The 23,500-nt window shown below is 46.3% G+C and overlaps 2 protein-coding genes across 2 annotated transcripts in view; both read right to left on the bottom strand.

The window, feature by feature from the left end:
• The window catches only part of LOC141052040 (cytochrome P450 2G1-like), an 89,460-nt gene extending 71,577 nt beyond the window's left edge, over nucleotides 1–17,883 (bottom strand). Inside the window, exon 1 of the mRNA XM_073549220.1 lies at nucleotides 17,790–17,883. The gene's annotated coding sequence lies outside the window, so the exon portion shown is untranslated. The remainder of the gene's footprint in view (nucleotides 1–17,789) is intronic.
• A 632-nt stretch (nucleotides 17,884–18,515) lies between these two features.
• LOC141052037 (cytochrome P450 2G1-like) overlaps nucleotides 18,516–23,500 on the bottom strand; it is a 129,508-nt gene continuing 124,523 nt past the window's right edge. The window contains exon 9 of the mRNA XM_073549216.1: nucleotides 18,516–22,314. Within this exon, the coding sequence (XP_073405317.1) occupies nucleotides 22,133–22,314 (182 nt within the window). The 3' untranslated portion in view covers nucleotides 18,516–22,132. The remainder of the gene's footprint in view (nucleotides 22,315–23,500) is intronic.

Here is a 23,500-nt window from a genome sequence, read left to right as displayed (position 1 = left end):
CCCCATGGCCGGGGTCACCACCTAGCGCACGACACCGTGCGAGTGCCGTTGCCCTGGACAGGTGGGTAGGCCGACTCTTGGGCGCGGGCACTGGCACAGGGTCCCTCATAGTGCAATCAAGTGTCTCTGACGGTGGTGGTGCACACCGGCCGTCAGACACACCGCCGTACTATGAGGGGCCCAGTGCCAGTACCGACGCCCACGAGTGGGCCCCCCTTGCTTGGGCAGGGCCCCAGCATTTGCAATCTTTACCTCTCCCTGCTCCTCCGCTGTGTAGTCTGGGCCGTCAAATTTATACTGTGCCTGACACCGTCAGAGCCTGCCTCCTGATGTATAGACATATATTTTGAATGTGTACGCTATCCATACATGTTATCCGGGGAAACGGTACCCTTTCTAACCTTTGTGCAATCACGTGCAATCCATACTGGGCCTAACACCGTCTGAGCCTGCCTCCTGAGACATATATTTTGAATGTGTACGCTATCCATACATGTTATTCGGGGAAACGGTACCCTTTCTAACCTTTGTGCAATCACGTGCAATCCATACTGGGCCTAACACCGTCTGAGCCTGCCTCCTGATGTATAGACATATATTTTGAATGTGTACGCTATCCATACATGTTATCCGGGGATACGGTACCCTTTCTAACCTTTGTGCAATCACGTGCAATCCATACTTCGCCTAACACCGTCTGAGCCTGCCTCCTGAGACATATATTTTGAATGTGTACGCTATCCATACATGTTATCCGGGGAAACGGTACCCTTTCTAACCTTTGTGCAATCACGTGCAATCCATACTGGGCCTAACACCGTCTGAGCCTGCCTCCTGATGTATAGACATATATTTTGAATGTGTACGCTATCCATACATGTTATCCGGGGATACGGTACCCTTTCTAACCTTTGTGCAATCACGTGCAATCCATACTGGGCCTAACACCGTCTGAGCCTGCCTCCTGATGTATAGACATATATTTTGAATGTGTACGCTATCCATACATGTTATCCGGGGATACGGTACCCTTTCTAACCTTTGTGCAATCACGTGCAATCCATACTGGGCCTAACACCGTCTGAGCCTGCCTCCTGAGACATATATTTTGAATGTGTACGCTATCCATACATGTTATCCGGGGAAACGGTACCCTTTCTAACCTTTGTGCAATCACGTGCAATCCATACTGGGCCTAACACCGTCTGAGCCTGCCTCCTGAGACATATATTTTGAATGTGTACGCTATCCATACATGTTATCCGGGGAAACGGTACCCTTTCTAACCTTTGTGCAATCACGTGCAATCCATACTGGGCCTAACACCGTCTGAGCCTGCCTCCTGATGTATAGACATATATTTTGAATGTGTACGCTATCCATACATGTTATCCGGGGATACGGTACCCTTTCTAACCTTTGTGCAATCACGTGCAATCCATACTGGGCCTAACACCGTCTGAGCCTGCCTCCTGAGACATATATTTTGAATGTGTACGCTATCCATACATGTTATCCGGGGAAACGGTACCCTTTCTAACCTTTGTGCAATCACGTGCAATCCATACTGGGCCTAACACCGTCTGAGCCTGCCTCCTGATGTATAGACATATATTTTGAATGTGTACGCTATCCATACATGTTATCCGGGGATACGGTACCCTTTCTAACCTTTGTGCAATCACGTGCAATCCATACTGGGCCTAACACCGTCTGAGCCTGCCTCCTGATGTATAGACATATATTTTGAATGTGTACGCTATTCATACATGTTATCCGGGGATACGGTACCCTTTCTAACCTTTGTGCAATCACGTGCAATCCATACTGGGCCTAACACCGTCTGAGCCTGCCTCCTGAGACATATATTTTGAATGTGTACGCTATCCATACATGTTATCCAGGGAAACGGTACCCTTTCTAACCTTTGTGCAATCACGTGCAATCCATACTGGGCCTAACACCGTCTGAGCCTGCCTCCTGAGACATATATTTTGAATGTGTACGCTATCCATACATGTTATCCGGGGATACGGTACCCTTTCTAACCTCTGTGCAATCACGTGCAATCCATACTGGGCCTAACACCATCTGAGCCTGCCTCCTGAGACATATATTTTGAATGTGTACGCTATCCATACATGTTATCCGGGGAAACGGTACCCTTTCTAACCTTTGTGCAATCACGTGCAATCCATACTGGGCCTAACACCGTCTGAGCCTGCCTCCTGAGACATATATTTTGAATGTGTACGCTATCCATACATGTTATCCGGGGATACGGTACCCTTTCTAACCTTTGTGCAATCACGTGCAATCCATACTGGGCCTAACACCGTCTGAGCCTGCCTCCTGAGACATATATTTTGAATGTGTACGCTATCCATACATGTTATCCGGGGAAACGGTACCCTTTCTAACCTTTGTGCAATCACGTGCAATCCATACTGGGCCTAACACCGTCTGAGCCTGCCTCCTGAGACATATATTTTGAATGTGTACGCTATCCATACATGTTATCCGGGGAAACGGTACCCTTTCTAACCTTTGTGCAATCACGTGCAATCCATACTGGGCCTAACACCGTCTGAGCCTGCCTCCTGATGTATAGACATATATTTTGAATGTGTACGCTATCCATACATGTTATCTGGGGATACGGTACCCTTTCTCACCTTTGTGCAATCACGTGTAATCCATACTGGGCGTGAGAACGGCTGGCGAGCTGTTAAGCAAGCTACAGCACCTGTGGTTTGCACACGTAAGTTTTTCATTTTTTCAGGAATGACGGTTAGGCCTAATTCCGGAACTGCGGTTGACCTGCACTTACTGGGAAATCATTGTTCGCGGGTAATAAATGTAATCAGTGATCCCCATCACTAACGTTGTTCAGCGGGTTATCTGCACCTGTAAGCGACAAACGCTGGCCTTTTCAGTGTAGCGCACATGCAGCCACGGACATGTAAGGGCATGACACACCAGTTATTGGCCAATCTCATGTGCCAGAGCCTCACGTGTCCCTCTAGTAAGCCGGACTCGGACCGCGGGGCATGACGGAGTCTCGTTCGTTAACGGAATTAAGCTTGCAATGTGTGCATCTGTTCTGTAGCTGGCATGGTTGAGGTTTCCCAGGAGGAGTCGAATTTAACCATAGGCTCCACTCCTGGTGGTGCCCTTCTGGACATTCCTTTAAGGTTCAGCTTTGCAACCATACTGCCCACGTAAAACAAACACTTTGCCTTCATGAACGCTGTTTGGAGGGTCATGACTCGTGGGAATAACGCCGCCCAATCAGTTAACCTGCTAGAGAGATCCTTCGTTGCTCCCAAGCATGACATCACACTCCCTAGGAAGAAGGTAATGCCACTGTGGCGACCGTACTCCTGGGGGCGACACAAGTGCACTGATGCCCAGTCACTGCTCGATGAATCTGCTGGTACATTGACCCAGACCACTACATTCCCCTCGCACGCTACACGGCCTGAATCTGACCCTGATGAAACTCAGGTTACCCTTCCCATATACAGTTCCATCTTACACGGTGACAAAGAGGAAGCTGCAGATGAAAGTGCAGGTTCGGCCCACCCGCCATCAGACACACCACCGTACTATCAGGGGCCCTGTGCCAGTGACGTCGCCAACGAGTGGGCCCCCCCTGCTTGCCCAGGATCACAGCACTTGCAAAGTTGAAATACTGTGCAGTGAGATGGAAGATGGGGACGACGAGGAATCCAGACAAGTACAGGGATTCCCTAGCGAGGAGACTTATTTGATTGTTTTCAATGTTGGGACAGCAATTTTTGGGGAGCACTATACTCTGGAGAATGATAGATGGGGCCCACCATACACTGGAACATTCCAAAGGTGGACATCAGACACTGGAGCAGCATTTACAGGGCCCATTATACACTAGAGCATTAGAAATGGGGCCCATTATGTTTGGAGCATTATTTGGGCCCATAAGACAGTGGAGCTTCATCCATGGGGACCAACATATACTGTAGCATTATGTGGAGCTCATCATATACTGTTTCAAACATTATATGGGACCAATGATTCTGTATGGAGAAATAGATGGGCCTCGTCATGAGATGTAAAAAGTGAGGTATTTTTCATTGTACTATACCACTATTTCTCTGCCGTATCGGAGCATGATGAGTTGTGGTATGTGTTAAAGGGGCGCTCTTTCGCCCAGGGCACATGTAAACCTGCAGCCAGCCCTCCCCCCCCACAAGTTTAGCCAAATAACCCCCATTTTTCAATGCGTAACTTGTATTATGAAATTAATTAAGGTTGACAAGCTTAAGTAAGAAGAATTGATGCTTTTGGCATTCAAATGGGCACTGTAGGTGTGTTTCCTGTCCTCCTCTCACTGCCGACTTTTATTCCCCATTGACTTACATTGGGTTTCGTGTTTCGGGACGACCCCGACTTTTCCCTATAATCGGACGATCTTGCTCGACCCGACTTTTGGAAAAGTTGGGTTTCACGAAACGAAACGCGACCCTAAAAAGCCAAAAGTCGCTCAACTCTATCCGTCACCATTCACACATAGCAAGTATAGTCTATACTAGTGCATGGGCGAGCGGCCATGCGGGTCTTTTATAGCCATGCGCTTCCGGGACCTTCCAGACCTCTGAGATGGGCCAATCAGATAAGGACAAGGACCTGAGCACGTGACCCCCGATCTCCACTGGGAGATCGTCTCGTGGGCATGCCCAGTAGCGCGGTGAGAGGACTTAGCCTCTGGAGTGGTTTCCTGCAAAGCAGATAGCGCTATCATTGCTGGTCCAGAGGTGGCAGCAACATCCAGACCCAGAGAGCTGGTGTGAGTAGGGCGCCTTGATCGCCGAGATTGCTGTGCAGGTCCCTGAGTGGTTGGAAAGGAATGGGAGACCGCTGGATGTATGGCTCTGGATTCCTGCTGTGCAGCTGCGGGAATCCGACATCTAACATTGCCCCCCCTCTGTGCCTCGCTATGCTCAAAGGCTGCGATCAGGAGCGGAGTGTGGACGTTCTCCTCTGGCTCCCAGGTCTGGGCCTCTGGACCATGACCCTTCCAGTCCACCAAATAAAACTTTTTGCCTCGCACAATCCTGCGTCCCACAATAGCGTTAACTTCAAACTCGTCCGAAGACAAGTCTGATGACCCGGCAGATGACTCAGAGAACCGGGCCATGTGAACAGGTTTGAGAAGGGACACATGGAAAACGTCAGAAATGGCTAAATGTGGAGGAAGAGCCAGGCTTTAGACCACCGAGCTGATTCGCTCGAGAACCTTAAAAGGTCCGATGTATTGCGGCGCAAACTTGGAGGACTTGGCCCGCAGCTTGATGTTTCGAGCAAAGAGCCACACCAAGTCGCTGGGGGAAAAGGTTGGAGCAGGTCGCTGATGTGTGTCGGCGGATGCCCTCATTCTTTCTTTAGAGGCACGAATAGCATCCTGAGTGCGATCCCAAATGTCGCGAGCCTCCACTGCCCAGTCTGCCACCCTGGAGTCAGCGGAGGACACTAGCATCGGGACAGGGACACGCAGATGCTGGCCGTAATTTAGAAGGAACGGCGTCTGACCAGTGGAATCAGCCACTGCATTATTCAGGGCAAATTCAGCCCATGGTAGCAAGGATGCCCAGTCATCCTGCCTGGCAGAGACGAAATGCCGCTGGTACGTGACCAAGGTTTGGTTGGCTCTCAACCAAGTCGTTCGTCTCAGGATGGTAAGCGGAGGACAGGTTTAGCTCAATGCTGAGTAGGCTGCAGAGCTCCCTCCAAAACCGGGACGCGAACTGGGGACCTCGATCACTGACAATTTTGTCCGGCATGCCATGCAGATGGAATACATGTTTTATGAATAGTGTGGCAAGACCATGAGTGGAAGGCAACCGTGATAGTGGCACCAGATGCACCATTTTAGAAAAATGGTCGGTGACCACCCAGATGACTGTACTGCCACCAGACCTTGGTAGACCAACCACAAAATCCATGCCAACCATCTCCCAAGGCCTATCTGCCACTGGCAAGGGGTACAATAACCCAGCCGGCCTCTGTCTAGAGGACCTGTTCCGTACACATGAGACGCATGCTTGTATGTATTCCTTAGTGTCTCGAGCCATGTGCGGCCACCAATACGACCTTGCCAGGAGTTCTTTGGTCTGTTTATTGCCAAAGTGACCACCCACCCTGGATGCGTGCGCCCAGGCGAGAACCTCCGGTCGTAGCTGAGGAGGCACAAAGGTCTTGCCCGGTGGCACTGACTCGAAAGCAACTGGAGCCACGGTTGTAAAGCTCTCTGGAGGGAGGATTAACTGTGGCTCAGCCTCCCCTTCCTCTGCTGAGACCACCAAGCGCGAGAGAGCATCCGCACGGACGTTCTTCTCTCCAGAGAGATAATGCAAGGTGAAGCGGAAGCGGGAGAAGAAGAGCGACCACCTAGCTTGACGAGAGTACAAGTGCTGGGCCGTTTGTAAATAGACCAGATTTTTATGGTCCGTATACACCTGGAAGGGAAACCGGGCTCCCTCCAGGAGAAGTTTCCACTCAGAAAAGGCCAACTTCATTGCTAGCAGCTCCCTGTCCCCGATGGAGTAATTCTCCGCCGGTGAGAAGGTCTTAGAGAAGAAGAAGCAGGGATGCTTCCGACCTTGAGCATCCTTCTGGTAAAAAGAACTGCTCCTGCACCGACGGAAGAGGCATCCACCTCCAGGATAAACAGTTTATCCACATCGGGACGGTGTAAGATGGGAGCGCCAGCAAAATGGGATTTTAGAGACGAGAAGGCCTTGGAGACCTTTTCAGACCAAGCGTTAGGATTAGCCCCTTTCTTTGTGAGAGCAACCAAAGGAGCTACCAGTGTGGAGAAGTGAGGTATGAACTGGCGGTAATAGTTGGCAAACCCTAGGAAGCGCTGCACCACTTTGAGTGAGTGTGGTTCCTGCCAGTCCATTACCGCTTGCAGTTTGGCCGGATCCATAGCCAACCTCTGGGCCGAGATGATGTAGCCCAGGAACGGCAAGGACTCCTGCTCAAACTGGCACTTCTCCAGCTTGGCGAAAAGAGAGTTCGCCGGCAGACGGTCAAAGACCCTGAAGATGTCTCTCCGATGGGAGGTCAAATCTGGCGAGAAGATGAGGATGTCATCCAGATAGATAACCATCGAGGTGGAGAGCATATCGCGGAAGACGTCGTTGAAGAAATCCTGGAAGACAGCAGGCGCATTACAAAGGCCGAAGGGCATGACCAGATATTCATAGTGGCCATCACTGGTATTAAAGGCTGTCTTCCACTCGTCTCCTTCACGAATGCGGATCAGGTTGTACGCCCCCCGTAGATCTAATTTCGTAAATAACCGGGCCCCTTGCAACCTGTCAAATAGCTCAGAGATCAACGGGAGAGTATATTTGTTTTTAACTGTAATGGAGTTGAGACCTCTGTAGTCAATGCAGGAACGTAACTTTCCGCTCTTCTTCTGCACGAAGAAGAACCCTACACCAGCCGGCGACACCGACTTTCTGATAAAACCTCTGGCCAGGTTCTCCCGGATATATTGAGACATAGCCTCTGTCTCAGGGAGTGACAGCGGATACACACAGCCTCTAGGAGGTTCCGTGCCTGGCAGAAGATCTATCGGGCTATTGTAAGGACGGTGCGGCGGGAGCGTCTCCGCAGATTTTTTAGAGAAGACATCCGCGTACTGGTGGTAAGGTTTAGGAAGCGCGGAGAGATCCGCGGGCACTTCTGTGGAAGCTACCTGAACACTGCACTTCAGGCACCTTCCCTCACAGTCCTTGCTCCAACCCAGTATATTCCCCGAAGCTCAATCAATATGAGGGGAGTGACAACGGAGCCAGGGAACTCCGAGAAGCACCTGGTCGATGCCATCTGGCAAAATGAGCAAGGACAGAATCTCATGATGAGAGGGTGAGATTGAGAGCCTGAGTGGGGCTGTCTGGTGGGTCACCTGAGACTGTAAAGGTGCACCATTAACCACCCTGATGGTCAGAGGTTGGGGCAGTAACACCAGTGGAAGAGCGTGTTTTTGGGTGAAGGTCGAGGACATAAAGTTCCCATCAGCCCCGGAATCCACGCTAACCTCTACCTCCCAGGTGGAGGCCCCACTATCTAATGTTCCTTGGAATACCGGTTTGGGAGAAAAGGGGTTCATATTTGTCTGACCACCACCTTATACCACTGGACGTGGTCATCTCTCCGACCGCAGAGGACACGTGCTAGCCGAGTGACCAAACTGTCGGCACTGGTAACAACGTGCGGAGCTTCGCACCGGACGTGGCATGGAGCCGGCGTGAGACACCTTCATAGGTTCGGAGGATGTAAGCTCCTGAGTGGAAGATCTTAGCGGCTCAGTGAAGGTGGGAGCCAAGTTAACCCTTCGTCTGGATTGCGCACGTTCCAGCCCGTGCTACGTAAACCGGAGATCAATGCGGGTGGAGATGGCAGTCACTTCCTCCAGACTTGTGGGGACCGCTCTGGTTGCATCTTTGACATGCTCTGCTAACCCTCTCCAAAACACAGGGATGAGTGCTTTATCGGGCCACTCTAGTTCGGAAGCCAATGTCCAGAATCGGACGGTATAATGGCTGACCGAGAGAGACCCCTGTGTTAGGGTGAATAATTGGAGAGAGGTGTCGTGCGTGATCCGTGGTCCCAAAAATACCTGCTTCAGAGCCGCGAGGAACTGAGCAGCCCCCTGAACCATGGGATCATCACGCTCCCACAATGGCGTAGCCCACTCTAATGCCCTGCCAGATAAAAAAGAAACAATAAACCCCACCTTAGCCCGCTCTGTAGGGAACCGTGCAGCCAGTAACTCAAGCTGGATAGAGCACTGACTCACGAATCCCCTACAGGTGGCGCTGTCACCCAAAAACTTGTCGGGGAGCGGGAGGCGAGATATTGTCGGCATGGGCGTGAGTGTGGGCACGCGTGAGACAGCCTCTGTGACTGCCTGAGCAGTGGCTACCGTAGCATTCACAGCTGAGGTGGAGCTCTCGATAGCCGCCAACCTGCTCTCCAACTGCCGAGTGTACCGCTGCAGCTGCTGCAGGTCCGCCATTACTAGCCAGACCCTGGCGCTAGTATAATGTTAGGGACGGCGAAACGCACTAAATATAAATAATAGGAAGTGCTTCGCCGCCCGGGGTCCACCGTGCAGTAGGTGTAACAACCGCTGCTGAGTGATGGCGGACTCGCTATATGGCTGTATACTGCGCTCGGGTTAAACGTCACCCGGGGTGCACAGAGCGGACTCTGTTGTACTCACAGAGGCCCTAAAGCATAAACACCGAGCCTGTTAGTGTCACAGGTCTCAGCTGGCATGCACACACGGTATATGGTCACAGGACATGGCCCAAGACAGAGGTCGGTGTCCTTCTTGACCTACCGTGCGTGCAGTGTCCGGTAAGTGCTGCTAACTGCAACGCGGCGGTAACTACTGCCGCTATACGATAGTGCCGTGAGGCGTGACACCATCGGACGCTAGTACAGAGGTGCGGTATGCACTGTGGCCTAAAGCTTGCCACTGACTGGCGCTGACTATCTCTCTAGTTCCCTATCCACATGTGTAATATCAGAGGGAAGGGGTTTCAAATGAGTCAGTCACCAGAATCATACATCCGTCACCATTCACACATAACAAGTATAGTCTATACTAGCGCATGGGCTAGCGGCCATGCGGACCTTTTATAGCCATGCGCTTCCGGGACCTTCCAGACCTCTAAGATGGGCCAATCAGATAAGGACAAGGACCTGAGCACGTGACCCCCGATCTCCACTGGGAGATTGTCTCGTGGGCATGCCCAGTAGCGCGGCGAGAGGACTTAGCCTCTGGAGTGGTTTCCTGCAAAGCAGGTTGCGCTACCATTGCTTGTGCAGAGGTGGCAGCAGCATCCAGACCCAGAGAGCTGGTATGAGCAGGGCGCCTGGATCACTGAGATTGCTGTGCAGGTCCCTGAGTGGTCGGAAAGGAATGGGAGACCGCTGGATGTATGGCTCTGGATTCCTGCTGTGCAGCTGCAGGAATCTGATGCCTAACAGGTACAAAAAGACACATAGTAGAACAGATACATTAAAAATAGTAAGGGGTAAAAGAAAAGGGTAAAGAATGAGGGCAGTTCAGTGACCAAAAAACCCAGTGATGAAGATGGCCAGTAGAACCCTATGGGATGGTTAAATAAATAATGGGAAAAGGAGACATTCATGCACATAGAATCATAACAGACTACTCCTGCATATATTGCATAAAGGGTAATCTCCAAAATAGGAGTCTATGTAAGGGTGGTGTGAATGAATGGTCAAAGATGCAGTATGGGTTGGTGGAACGGCCACAGTTTTTGCACAGTGGCGAGTTGAAGCAGACCACCTCCACAAGATATAACCGCAAATGCAAACAGACTCATCAAGTGATGGGCAAGTCAAAGAAAGTTATATATATTTGCGTTAACCATGACCCAAAAATTTAGACAGTCAAAACTACATATAAAATAAATAATTTTATTAGATACAAAAATACACATAGTGGAACAGACACATTCAAAATAGTAAGATGAAAACGGTAAAGGATGAGGGCAGTTCAGAGACCAAAAAACGACCCCTGAGGAAGCAAACCATTTGCGAAACGTGCATTTGGGACAGCTGGCTGGTGCTCTCTACTCATTACAACTATGGCTATATTTTGAGACATTTTTCTATTTATATTTTTTATATTTGCCATTATTTATTTATCTATCCCATAGGATTCTACCGGACAACTTCATCTCTGGGTTTATTGGTCTCTGAACTGCCCTCATCCTCTACCCTTTTTATCTTGCTATTATTATTGTGTCTGTTCCATTATGTTTCTTGTACCTAATAAAATTATATATTTTATATGTAGTTTTGACTCAGTTTTTCTCTTGTTAAATTACTTATTTAGTGAGTCGTTTCTACAACACGTCTTTGGGTCCTATTAGCATATTTATTCACTACGATTAAGAATGTTTGATTGGAGAGATTTTATTATACAAAGGTGACATCAACCCCCAAATATGAACCTCACTTGCCACTGCCACAGGGTAAGTGATTAGATCTGGTAAAAATGCCAGAATTGGCGCATCTAATAGATGTACCTTTTCTGGGGTGGATTCAGGCTGCTATTTTTAGGCTGGGGGATCAATATCCATGGCCCTTTACCATCCTGAGAATACCAGCCCCCCAGCGGTCTGCTTTAGCTTAGCTGGTTGTCAAAAATGGATTGAACCCCATGCTGTTTTTTTAAATAATTTATTTAAATAATTAAAAAATATAGCACGGGGACCCCACTATTCTTTATAGCAAGCCTTGCTGAAGCTGTTTTGCCTGGCTGGTTATCAAAAATACAGGGAAACCCCACGTCATTTAAAAAAAAATGTATTTATAGCGCAGGCAGTGGCTGATGAATACTCCCATCAGCCGGCACCTGCTCTCACTGTTAACAGTTAAATACAACTCTCAACATTGTCCCCTGCTAGCGCTATTCATCGCACTAGCAGAGGACAGGGATGTGAGCTTTCTTCACTTCATCATCTAGCACCAGGGAACAGCGTGAACAGTACCGCTGACTCCCAAGCAATGGTATGTTTCACACTGATGACACAGGAATGTGTCATCAGCGTGCACATGTGTGAGACGTTTTACGGCTCATGCTACTGCCAGAAACACTAATGTCTTCTAGAGCTCTTAGTGAAATCAGTCATTTACCAAAATTTGGCTGACTTTCACTGATTTTTAGGAAAAAAGCTCAGGAATCCGACTTAGCTACCTTTGTGCCGAATGTAAAACTGACGAACGTTTTCCGAACAAGCTCGCTCATCTCTACTTGTTATGTCCTCTCGTTATTTGGCCAGAGCAACAGCCACAATTGGTTTATACATTATTAATTTATATAGCACCATTGATTCCATGGTGCTGTACATAAGAAGGGGTTACATACAAATTACAGATATCACTTACAGTAAACAAACTTTCAATGACAGACTGATACAGAGGGGAGAGGACCCTGCCCTTTCAAGCTTACATGCTACAGGATGGTGGGGAAGGAGACAGTAGGTAGGGGGTTGCAGCAGTTCAGGTGTTGGTTGAGGTGATACCTCCAGTAGTGGTGAGGAGGTAGTGGTGTCATTGCAGGCTTTCTTGAAGAGGTGGGTTTCCAGGTTCCGTCTGAAGGATCCGAATGTGGTTGATAGTCGGACTTGTTGGGGCAAAGAATTCCAGAGGATGGGGGCTATTCGGGAGAATTCTTGGAGGTGGTTGGGTGAGGAGCGAATAAGTGTGGAGGAGAGAAGGAGGTCTTGGGATGACCGGAGATTACGTGAGGGAAGGTATCGGGAGATTAGTTCAGAGACATATGGGGGAGACAGGTTATACATGGCCTTGTAGGTCAATATTAGTAATTTGAACTGGATACGCTGAGGGAATGGAAGACAGTGAAGAGATTTGCAGAGGGGCGAAGCCAAGAAGTAGCGAGGAGAGAGATGGATTAGTTGGGCAGCAGTGTTAAGGATGGACTGGAGAGGTGCGAGGGTGTTAGCAGGCAGACCACAGAAAAGCATGTTTCAGTAGTCGAGGCGGGAGATGCACAAGCATTTTAGTAGATTGAGGGTTGAGGAAAGGATGGATTCTGGAAATATTTTTGAGCTGGAGGTGACAGGAGGTAGAAGGAGCTTGGATGTGTGGTTTGAAGGACAGGGCTGAGTCAAAGGTTACTAAGAGGCAGCGGACTTCCGATACTGGGGAAAGCGTGATGTCATTAATTGTGACAGATAGGTCAGGTAAGGAATATCTGTGAGATGGAGAAAAAATTATGAGTTCAGATTTGTCCACATTGAGCTTGAGGAAGCAAGAGGAGAAGGAGGATATGGCTGATAGACACTCTGGGATTCTGGACAGAAGAGAGGTGATGTCTGGGCCAGAGAGGTAGATCTGAGTGTCATCAGCATAAAGGTGGTACTGGAATACATGGGACTTTATGAGTTGACCCAGGCTAAGGGTATAAATTGAGAAGAGTAGGGGTCCTAGAACAGACCATTGTGGGACTCCAACAGAGAGAGGGTGGGATGAGGAGGTAGTGTGGGAGTGGGAGAGGCTGAATGTGCGGTTTGAAAGGTATGAGGAGATCCAGTATAGGGCAAGGTCTTTGATGCCAAAGGAGGAGAGGATCTGTAGTAGGAGGCAGTGGTCAACTGTGTCGAATGCAGAGGACAGGTCTAGAAGCAGGAGTGTAGAGTATTGTCCGTTTGCTTTGGCTGTAAGTAAGTCGTTAGTAATTTTGGTCAGGGCTGTCTCAGTGGAGTGATGGGGACGGAAACCAGATTGTAGATTGTCAAAGAGCAAGTTAGATGAGAGGTGGGAGGAAAGTTCAGCATGGATGTGCAGCTCCAGGAGTTTGGAAGCGAATGGGAGCAATGATATTGGGAGATAGCTGGACATAGCGGTTGGGTCGAGGGTTGACTTTTTAAGAATAGGCGTGATTGTGGCATGCTTAAAAGCAGAACGGAAGGTACCGGACGTTAGCAATAGGTTGAAGAGGTGAATTAGGGATGGGATGGGGTCAAGTGCACAGGTTGGGAGGTGCAATTTGGAGAAGAGGCGATTAAGCTCCCCTTCAGTGATGTTGGAGAAGGAGATTATGGGGTTTGGGCATTGGTCTGGTATACAAAGGGGTTGTGGTGGTTGAACAATGAAGACTTGCCTTGTTTGGTGGATCTTATTTTTGAAATGTGTAGCAAAGTCCTCAGCAGAGATGAGGGAGGTTGGAGGGGGCAGTGGTGGGCGGAGAAGGGAGTTGAAAGTTTTTAATAACTGTTTGGGATTGTAGGATAGGGAAGATATGAGGGTTGTGAAGTAGGCCTGTTTAGCAGAGGTGAGGGCAGATTTGAAAGTGAGTGTTGCCTGCTTGAATGCAGTAAAGTCATCTTGCGAATTTGTTGTCTTTCAACGCCTCTCTGCAGCCTTGAACACTTGATGGAGCTTTATAGTGGTGTTATTGTGACAGGGTTGTCTGTTGGTACCTTGCATTCTGCCATGAACGAGAGGGGCGACCGTGTCAATAGCTGATGCGAGAGTGGCATTGTAGAAAGCAGTGGCACTGTCTGTGTCTTGAAGTGAGGATATGGATGCCAGTGGAAGAATAGAGTCAGAGAGCGCGTGGGTGTCTAGGTGTGCAAGGTTTCTGTGTGGGTGCGCATGTTGCTGGACACGGGTGCCAGGAAAGGAGGACAGGAATGAGAAAGTGAGTAGATGGTGATCAGATAGAGGGAGAGGGGAGGTGGTGAAGTTAGAAAGTGTCATGATCTGCTGAGTTCATGGGATCAGGTAGTTTAGAGGTTAATCTGGACAGCCTCACTCTGAGATTCTGGGAGGCTTTTTATAGCCTCATTGTGGGCTCACTCCTTGTGGCTTATACTCGGACCCTTGGCCGAGTGTGTGACCCTACTGTGCTTTGTGACTGTGATACTTTATGCTTGCTTGGCTTTGATCCAGTTCTGTCCCTGTTGCGAGTTCTGCCTGTTCCTTTTGTACTGCTCTGCTATCTCCATGTATGACTCTTTTGCCTTGGACCTGACTACTCTCTGACTGCCTCCCTTGTACTGCGTTGCTATCTCTGTGTATGATTCATTGCTTACATTTTGACTATTTTCTGCTTGTCCCTCTGGTACCGCGCCGCCCTCTCCGTGTATGATCCCCGTTTGTCTGACCTGAGTTTCTCTAGCCTTTACTCCAGGATTCCTGTAATAAAACCCTACAGCCCTCTCCTGCAGCAGGACGCTTAGCAACACCCCCTGTGGTCACATGATCGTAGGTCCTTGTACTGCTAACTACTTTCAGTGTCACAGGTCCTGTAGTCTGAACTTTCCCTGCAGTATCGGACTCCGGGTCCTCCTGTAGTCTGGGTGAGTTTCCCTGTTCAGCCGCGGTAGTCCGCCGGCACTGACATGATCCTGAGAGAAAGAGAGCAGAGGCGGGTGAAGACCAGGTCTAATGTATGTCTGTCTGTGTGGGTGGCTGAGGAGGACCACTGATTAAGTCCAAAGGATGAAGTAAGGGACAGGAGTTTGGAGGCTGCTGACTGAAGGGTATCAGTGGGATGTTGAAGTAACCCATGATGATAGTGGGGATGTCAGCTGAAAGAAAATGAAGAAGCCAGGTAGAGAATTGATCAATGAAGGCAGTGATCGGGCCTGGAGATCGGTATATGATAGCCACTTGGAGGTTGGGGGAGAGTAGATGCGGACAGAGTGGACTTCAAAAGAGGGGAGTATTAGGGAGGGAAGCGGTGAGATTGGGTTAAAGGTGCATTTGGAAGAAAGGAGAAGACCCACTCCTCCACCGTGTCTGTTGCCAGAGCGAGGAGTGTTGGTGAAGTGGAGGCCGCCGTAACACAGCGCAGCAAGGGAGGTGGTGTCAGAGGGTGTCAGCCAGGTTTCTGTGAGGCCGAGAAAGGCAAGATTGCGAGAGAGAAAGAGGTCATGAATCACATGAAGCTTTTTGCAGATGGAGCAGGCATTCCAAAGTGCTCCAGAGAGAGTGAGCAGGGGGTTGGGTGTCAATGGCACAGGTTTTAAGTTGTAAAGATTGCAAGAGTTTTTATTAGATAGGGTGCGGTAGGAAGGGGTAGTAATGGGGGTTATGAGCTGTGGGGGTCCAGGATTGGGAGATATGTCCCAGCAGTGAGGAGAAGCAGAGAAAGGGAGAGCGGATGGGAGAAGGAGAATGGGCAGTTTGTTTTAGGTTTCATTAGGACAGATTTGAGGTTGAGGAGCAGTTCAGCAGAGGAGGTCAGGTGTGGAAAAAATAGGGAAGGGGAGATGATTATTTGGTTAGAAGGTGCTGGGGTTTGGGGATAGCGAAGGAGAGTGAGGATTAATGGAGCAAACACTGAGGGCATATGTAAACATGGTGAAGGAGTAGGAGGGTTAATAGAAAAGCTGGATTCAAGTAATAGGAAGTGCTTACTTAGCAGACATACCCAAAAGAGACAGATATGTAGTGTGGAGTCCTGACTTCTGCCGTTGTAATAACTGCATCTTCAAGATACTTTTGCTGCAGTGATGCTTATGCTGCAGGGAGACACGTGCCTGACCCCGCACGCGATATTGTACCATTAAAGGAAATGTTGCACTAGATGACAGCAAGAAAGGATTCTCGCAGTAGCAGAGATTGTACCATTAAAGGAAATGTTGCACTAAATGGTAGCAAGCAGGGATTGTAGCAGTAGCAGAGATTGTACCATTAAAGGAAATGTTGCACAAGATGACAGCAAGCAGGGATTGTAGCAGTAGCAGAGACTGTACCTGTGTGAAGAGAGGAGAGGAGGTGGATGCTAATTCTCAGCCGTTGTAATAACTGCATCGTCACAATACTTTTGCTGCAGTGATACTTATGCTGCAGGGAGACACGTGCCTGACCCCGCACATCAGTCTTCATGTAGTTGTGCCATGCACAACCTGATCAGGTGAGTAACAAACTCTCCGATTTACCCTTACCTGTTGTCAACAGTGTTTCACAGGGAGCACCTCTTGTTTTTAATCTCTCCAAAACATTTTTTGACAACTCTAGCCTAAAAGGCTCATGCGCAACTGCAGTTCCTGCATGGATTTAGTTCAGCCCCTAAAAACTGATATTTCTGTACAAGATTTAATATCCAAAAGAGGATGTATGTATATATTTTGACAATGAAACACGACCATTAAGGTTACAGTCACACTATCAGTATTTGATCAGTATTTTACATCAGTTAGCCAAAACCATTAGTGGAACAATCAGAGGAAAGGTATAATAGAAACACGTCATCACTTCTGTATTTATCACCCACTCCTGGTTTTGGCTTACAAATACTGATGTAAAATACTGACCAAACACTGAATGTGTGAAAGTGGCCTTAACAATGAGTCAATCTTATTTTATTGTTGTTTATGAAACATTTTGTTATCGGTCAGTTCACTGCAAACCAACCATGATTTTGATTAATGTTTCTATCTCATAGTGTAGAATATTTTCCACCTATCCAAACATTTTTAGCACAATTTATCTATTTGAACAAAATGTCCACATTTCATTTAAATCCCATTTTATTACATTTTTATAACTGTTTTATTATATTTATATGGGTTAGCAAAAAGTTGTAATCATTGTGTTACAAAGTTACATGAAGGTGGTTGTGTATATAAATTATTCAATCCAATCTTTCCTTTGAAGTTAAAATTATATATTTTTTTCCAATTTGGTTAGTAAAAATATTATTGTCACAAAGATACATGAAGTTGGATATGGCTGTGAGAATGCGACTGCAAACACCAGTTTGTCTGCTTTGTGGAAATATATAGATGTTCATAATAAAAACAGAATAATAAAAACAGATGTTTGGTCTCCAGTTCAGTTGATTTACTGACATAGGCATATGTTATATGTATTAACTTTATATAAGATTAAAAGGACCTAATACACATTAGGCTAAAGTTGGCTGAACCTGCTGACAGTGGTGGGATTGACATACAGTATGGTGCCCACCCGACTCTCCCCTTATAGATGATGATATGGAGAAAAGTGTGGATGTATAAAAATCAGGAACACAATGGTGAAGACTAGACGTTCTTACTGCAATAAGTAATAAGTAAGTAGAATTATAGAATATTACAGTTGGAATTGACCTCCTGTGTGATTGTGTCCAACCCTCTGCTCAATGCAGGAATTACTAAACTATCCCAAACAGATGCTGTCCAACCTATGTTTGAAGACTTATATATGAAAGGTAGACTCACCAAACCCTGACTGATGCAATAGCAGGATGCAGCAGACCCCGATTGATAAAGGCTTAGGGCAGCACAGGTGCATACAACTGATGAAGACAGCCAGTAACCAAAAGAAAAAGAGGAGCTGGCTGCCTAGTGGGAAAAATGCACACAGATAAGGCTTGCATAGGACCTCAGTCACACAGATCAGTGTGGGTATTAGTTACTATTTTGGCAAAAGCAGATAAGCTCGCAACCCGAACATCAAGGGTACCCAGATTTTGCGAGTGATACCCTAATACCCCATTTTTTTTAATCTTTTTGCACTTTTTATCATTTTTGGAGGATGCAGCTGGACCTCTTTATGTTGGCTTGGTTTTTTCTGTGTGATGCATATATATAGTGCTGAGCAGCCCGCCTGCTAATACTATGGGCGTGATCAATAGGCTGTTGAGACATTTTGCACCACACTTATCTGTGTGACTGAGGTCCTATGCAAGCCTTATCTGTGTGCATTTTTCCCACTAGGCAGCCAGCTCCTCTTTTTCTTTTGGTTACTGGCTGTCTTCATCAGTGGTATGCACCTGTGCTGCCCCAGCCTTTATCAATGGAGGTCTGCTGCATCCTGCTATTGCATCAGTCAGGGTTTGGTGAGTCTACCTTTCATATGTAAGTTTTTTGAATTTTTTCTTATGTTAGCTGTTCTGATTTAGTGTTAGGGTCTCACAAAATCTGGAGACCCTTGACGCTCGGGTTGCAAGCTTATCTGCTTTGGCCAAAATAGTAGCTAATACTCCATTTTTTAAAATCTTTTTGCACTTTTTATCATTTTTGCAGGATGCAGCTGGGGATCTTTATGTTGGCTTGGTTTTTCTGTGTGATGCATGTATATAGTGCTGAGCAGCCCGCCTGCTAATACTATGGGCGTGATCAATGGGCTGTTCAGACATTTTACACCACACAGATCTGTGTGACTGAGGTCCTATGCAAGCCTTATCTGTGTGCATTTTTCCCACTAGGCAGCCAGCTCCTCTTTTTCTTTTGGTTACTGGCTGTCTTCATCAGTGGGTTGCACCTGTGCTGCCCTAAGCTTTTATCAATAGAGGTCTGCTGCATCCTGCTAGTGCATCAGTCAGGGTTTGGTGAGTCTACCTTTCATATGTAAGTTTTATTGAATTTTTTCTTATGTTTGAAGACTTCCATTGTAGGAGAACTCACCACCTCTCATGACAGCCTGTTCCACTCATTGACCATCCATAAAGTTTTACTAATATCTAATCTGTATCTTCTTCCTTTCAGTTTCATTCCATTGTTTCTCATGTTTCCATGTGCAAATGAGAATAAGGATGATCCCTCTACACTGTGACATCCCTTCAGATATATGTAGACAGCTATTAAGTCTACTCTTAGCCTTCTTTTCTTGCAAGCTGAACATTTCCATATCCTTTAACCGTTCTTGATAGGACATACTTTGCAGTCCACTCACCATCCTGGTAGCTCTTCTCTGAATTTGCTCCAGTTTTTCAATATTTTTTTTAAAATATGGTACCTAGAACTGAACAAAGTATTCCATATGAGGTTTGACCAGGAGGAGTAAAAGGGGATAAATACTTCATGTGATCTAGACTCTATGGTTCTCTTAATACAATCCGGAACTGTGTATGCCTATTTTGCTGCTGCATCACACTGTTGACTCATGTGCAGTTTTTGATCTATTAGGATATGTGTCAATGATCAGGAAGTAGCTTCGTTTTAGATGTAGCGTATTTTCACTGGACCAAAATGTTGCATTCTCTTCATGCAGAAAAATCTGCATGTGTTGACTGAACCATGGGGATTTACCGCATCCAATATATTCTATTGTAGAAATTTCTGTTGCAGAGACTAGCATCTTCTTAAGAAAATTTAAAATGCTGCAGAACTGAAGTCAGTTTCCATGGATGATCCGCCGGTGCACAAATGCACAGTGGACATGGGGTTTCTAGAAATCCCATACATTATGCTGTAACATCTGGCGGATCCATTTTTGACACTACATAAATACACAGCATCAAAACGGCAGCAAATCCTGAATGTGGGATTGTACCCTTAGTACATCCAAGTTTTTTTCATACATGCTGTTGCTTAGTTCTATTGCTCCCATTCTGTAGATGTAATTTTCGTTTTTCTTGCCCAGATGTAGAAGGAAATTAGATTAGTCTGGCATGACTTGTTTGCTATAAACCCATGCTGACTTTGGTTAATTACTGTATTCATATCCAAGTACTTACATATATGTTGTTTAATAATTTGATCAAAGATATTTCCTGGTATTGAAGTAAAACTCATTGGCCTGTAATTTCCTGACTCCATCTTGTTTCCTTCATTGAAGATAGGGACAACATTTGCCCTTTTCCAATCTTCTGGGACGTCTCTTGTTCTCCAGGATTTTTCAAAGATTTTTGCTAGTTGTTCTGCAATTTCCTCTGCTAACTATTTCAGTATCCTAGGATTTAATTAATCTGGACCTGGATATTTAAATTCATTGAAATTTGCTAAATGTTACTTCACCATCTCTCTACTTATAGTGTGCATTATTTTATTCTTTAGATAGTTGCGCTGAAGATCTGTTGATGTTACATTTGCTTTCTTAGAGAACAAAGATGCAAATTAGAAGTTAAAAGTTTGGCCTTCTCAACATCATTTTTGATGACCTCACCCCTTTTCAGCCTGTAAAAATCCTATAGCATCTTTTATTTTTCTTTTGCTTTTCACATACCCCCAAATACTTTTTCTATTGCTTTTGGTCTCCGTTGCAAGGCACACTTCATTATTGGCTTTAGCTCTTGTATCTAATGATATTTATTTTGATCTGGCAAGTGATAGATATGGTCCAACATTTTAACCAAGACCAACCTTTATCAGACATCTATAAGAAGAGCCGGAAAGGGGTAAGTGGATGCAGTGCTAAGACACATCACGGCCTGATTAGTGTCGAATCCACTGACCCCTTTCCAGCTATTATTATGTATGTCCCCGATAAAGACCAATGTCTGTTGCAATGTTGGGCCATGTCTATCACTTGCTGGATCAAAATAAATATCACTTGTGCAGTAAGTTACTTCTACTCTTCGTCATTTCAGTACTGATGTTTATATATTTACATTGGGTCAAGATTGTTGTCCTTTCTTCAAGCACGTACCGTACACCTTCAGAATGTTGTTGCTGGTCTTCTCCTCTCCAAGGTAGAGAGAAGGTCATGGCTTGCTGAATTTCAGTGGTTGATCCCTTTATTCTCTTTGAATATAATCTTTTACCTTCCCTCTCAGTGAGAACACAGGAGCACACCATCAAGCTGAGTGTTCCTGTTCATGAGGTTAGTTGGGGAAACGTAGCTGTCAGTTGAATGATTGTTCAGCCATTAGCTATCTTAAGGTACTGTCACACTTAGCGATGTACCAGCGATCCCGACCAGCGATATGACGCGGTCAGGATCGCTGGTACATCGCTAAGTGGTCGCTAGTGAGCTGACACACAGGCAGATCTCACCAGCGACATCACAGGGGTCGGGGGTCGCTACTTACCTGTCAGTCGAGGCGATCCTGACATCCTCCCGCCCGCGTCCACGCGTCGCTCGTCGTCACAGCAGGAAGCCCAGCAGGAAGCTGACGACGAGAAATGGTCCAGGACGTGCTCGCGCGATCAACGATAACCAGCGGGGAAGCGGTCGGAGGTAAGTATCAGACACAGCGATATCGCTAGCAATATCGCTATATAGTCACAAAAACCAGTGACGTTATAGTGATATCGCTTAGTGTGACAGGCCCTTTATGTGTACAGTGGCCTTCAGTGTGTAACAATCACCTCTCCTCTTATCTAGAAACATTTGGTAGGTGTATTTCTATTGTGCAGGAAAATCTGCATAATTACCTCTTCAATACTTTAATTGTATGAGAAGAATTTTTTAAAGTTTTCAGCCACCTGTATTTTTTCTTTTGGGATTTTGGGCACTAAAGGGATGTGGTAGGTGGTGGACTCTGGATGATGCTATTTGTTTCATCCCTTTAACATGGTAAGACCCATAAATCAGGACATTTGTCTCTTTGGTAAGGGAGTGAATAGTCTCTTTATTTGAACGTTCTGTAGGTACAATTAAACCTCTCTAAAATAACACCCTATTATGTAGAATTAATTTTCCATGACAGATTTCAGTTCAAGCAATCTTCTTTGAAAAGGCCATCCCACTAGATAGTCAATTAACAATGCAATTTTGAGTAGTTGTATCAAGAAGGCTTTGATATATCTGGAATCAGGTCTGAGATTTTTTACTCTCATCTAGTGCTTTTAAGGTGACTAACTAATATGGCACAATGTCCTCCTGAGCAAATGATCACCTAACGAGAGACAAATGAGAGCTCGTAAGATATCGGCACATTGCTAAACCCAGTCATCTTAGGGCTGATGTCAGCCTCAGTTAAATGCATCTTAGTGGTTAGCTTGAACTTCTGTAAGATGGTTGTAAAGAAGAGAAACAACTCCATTTTAGCAAGTCCTTCACCGGCACAGATCCTCTTTCCTGAAAATGGGTAGGAAAAAAATTATAGTAAAAATGACAAATAGCGCAAAAAATGCAGTAGAATATATCTACATATATTTTCACTTTGGAATTTCATATAGTATAGCGTATATAGAAAAGCCCTGTACTGTAAGTCATGTGAGAGTCCTGATATGTTGTTAGGAGAGCACCAGATACTTTGCTGGCTCACCATTACAGGATAAAATGTAGAATATCCAGTAGTTCTTTAAAAGGTTACTATCAATACAACAAGTTATCCTCTATGCATAGGATAGGGGGTAATGAGCTGATGCATGAGGATCCAGTTGCTGGGACCACCAGAGAATATGGCTTCTCTTAAATGAAGCAAAGATGCAAATGCTCAACTTTGTGGTACCTTCTGATCACTGCCACAAGCGCTTAATCCCCGGGCTTCCTCATGCTAGACTGGGACTTCGGGCTCTGACAAGGTCAGAGAGTGTTCTGCTCAAGCTTGTACGACCCGATGTGTTTCATGACCTTGCAAGAACTGTCCTGGAATTCATCAGAGCCGGAACTCCCGACATAGGACTGAGGCTCATGGATTTCAGCACTTGCAGCGGTAATAAGAAGATGCAATGATGGCAGGACGGGTGACAGTGAGTAGCAGAGACAGTGATGAGGTGAGCAACAAGGTGAGTATTAGTATTTTTTTTTTTAACCTTGTGATGACCCTCTACGGTTCAGAAAAATAGTGCCCAGCAGGTGCCATTTTGCTGAATTCACATATAAATTACAAAAAAAAAAATCGCCATTTTGGCGAATGTAGATTTTTTGAATATTTAAATAGATTTCATTTCCATATATTCACTCAATTCTATTTCTCACTGTATTGTAAACTGAACATGTCAAGATTAAAGGGGTCATTTAGGAATATTTAACTTTTTTACAAAGGACCTGAGAACTAACAGGCAGATAAGGTAGTTGCACCTACCTGTGTGTTGTGCCCAGTGTCAATCTATGCTTGCACACAGCGGTCAAAGACAGCACCAGATGCCAATTCTGTGGCTTCTGCTGACGTCACATTGACAGAGAAGTGACTTCTCTTCTGCTCTGCTCTGTTGACGGGGCGTGACTGCTGATTGACAGCCTACTCCCAGCGTGACATTGGTAGTCACGCCCCATTCACAATACAGCCCAGAAGAGAAGAGCTACTCTGTTGACGCAG

This window comes from Dendrobates tinctorius, unplaced genomic scaffold (assembly GCF_039654945.1).
Source record: "Dendrobates tinctorius isolate UK_male_01 unplaced genomic scaffold, ASM3965494v1 ptg000158l, whole genome shotgun sequence".
NCBI classification, from domain to species: Eukaryota; Metazoa; Chordata; class Amphibia; order Anura; family Dendrobatidae; genus Dendrobates; species Dendrobates tinctorius.
The sequence above is the reverse complement of the archived record's forward strand: the minus strand, read 5'-3'. Positions and strand labels throughout refer to the sequence as shown.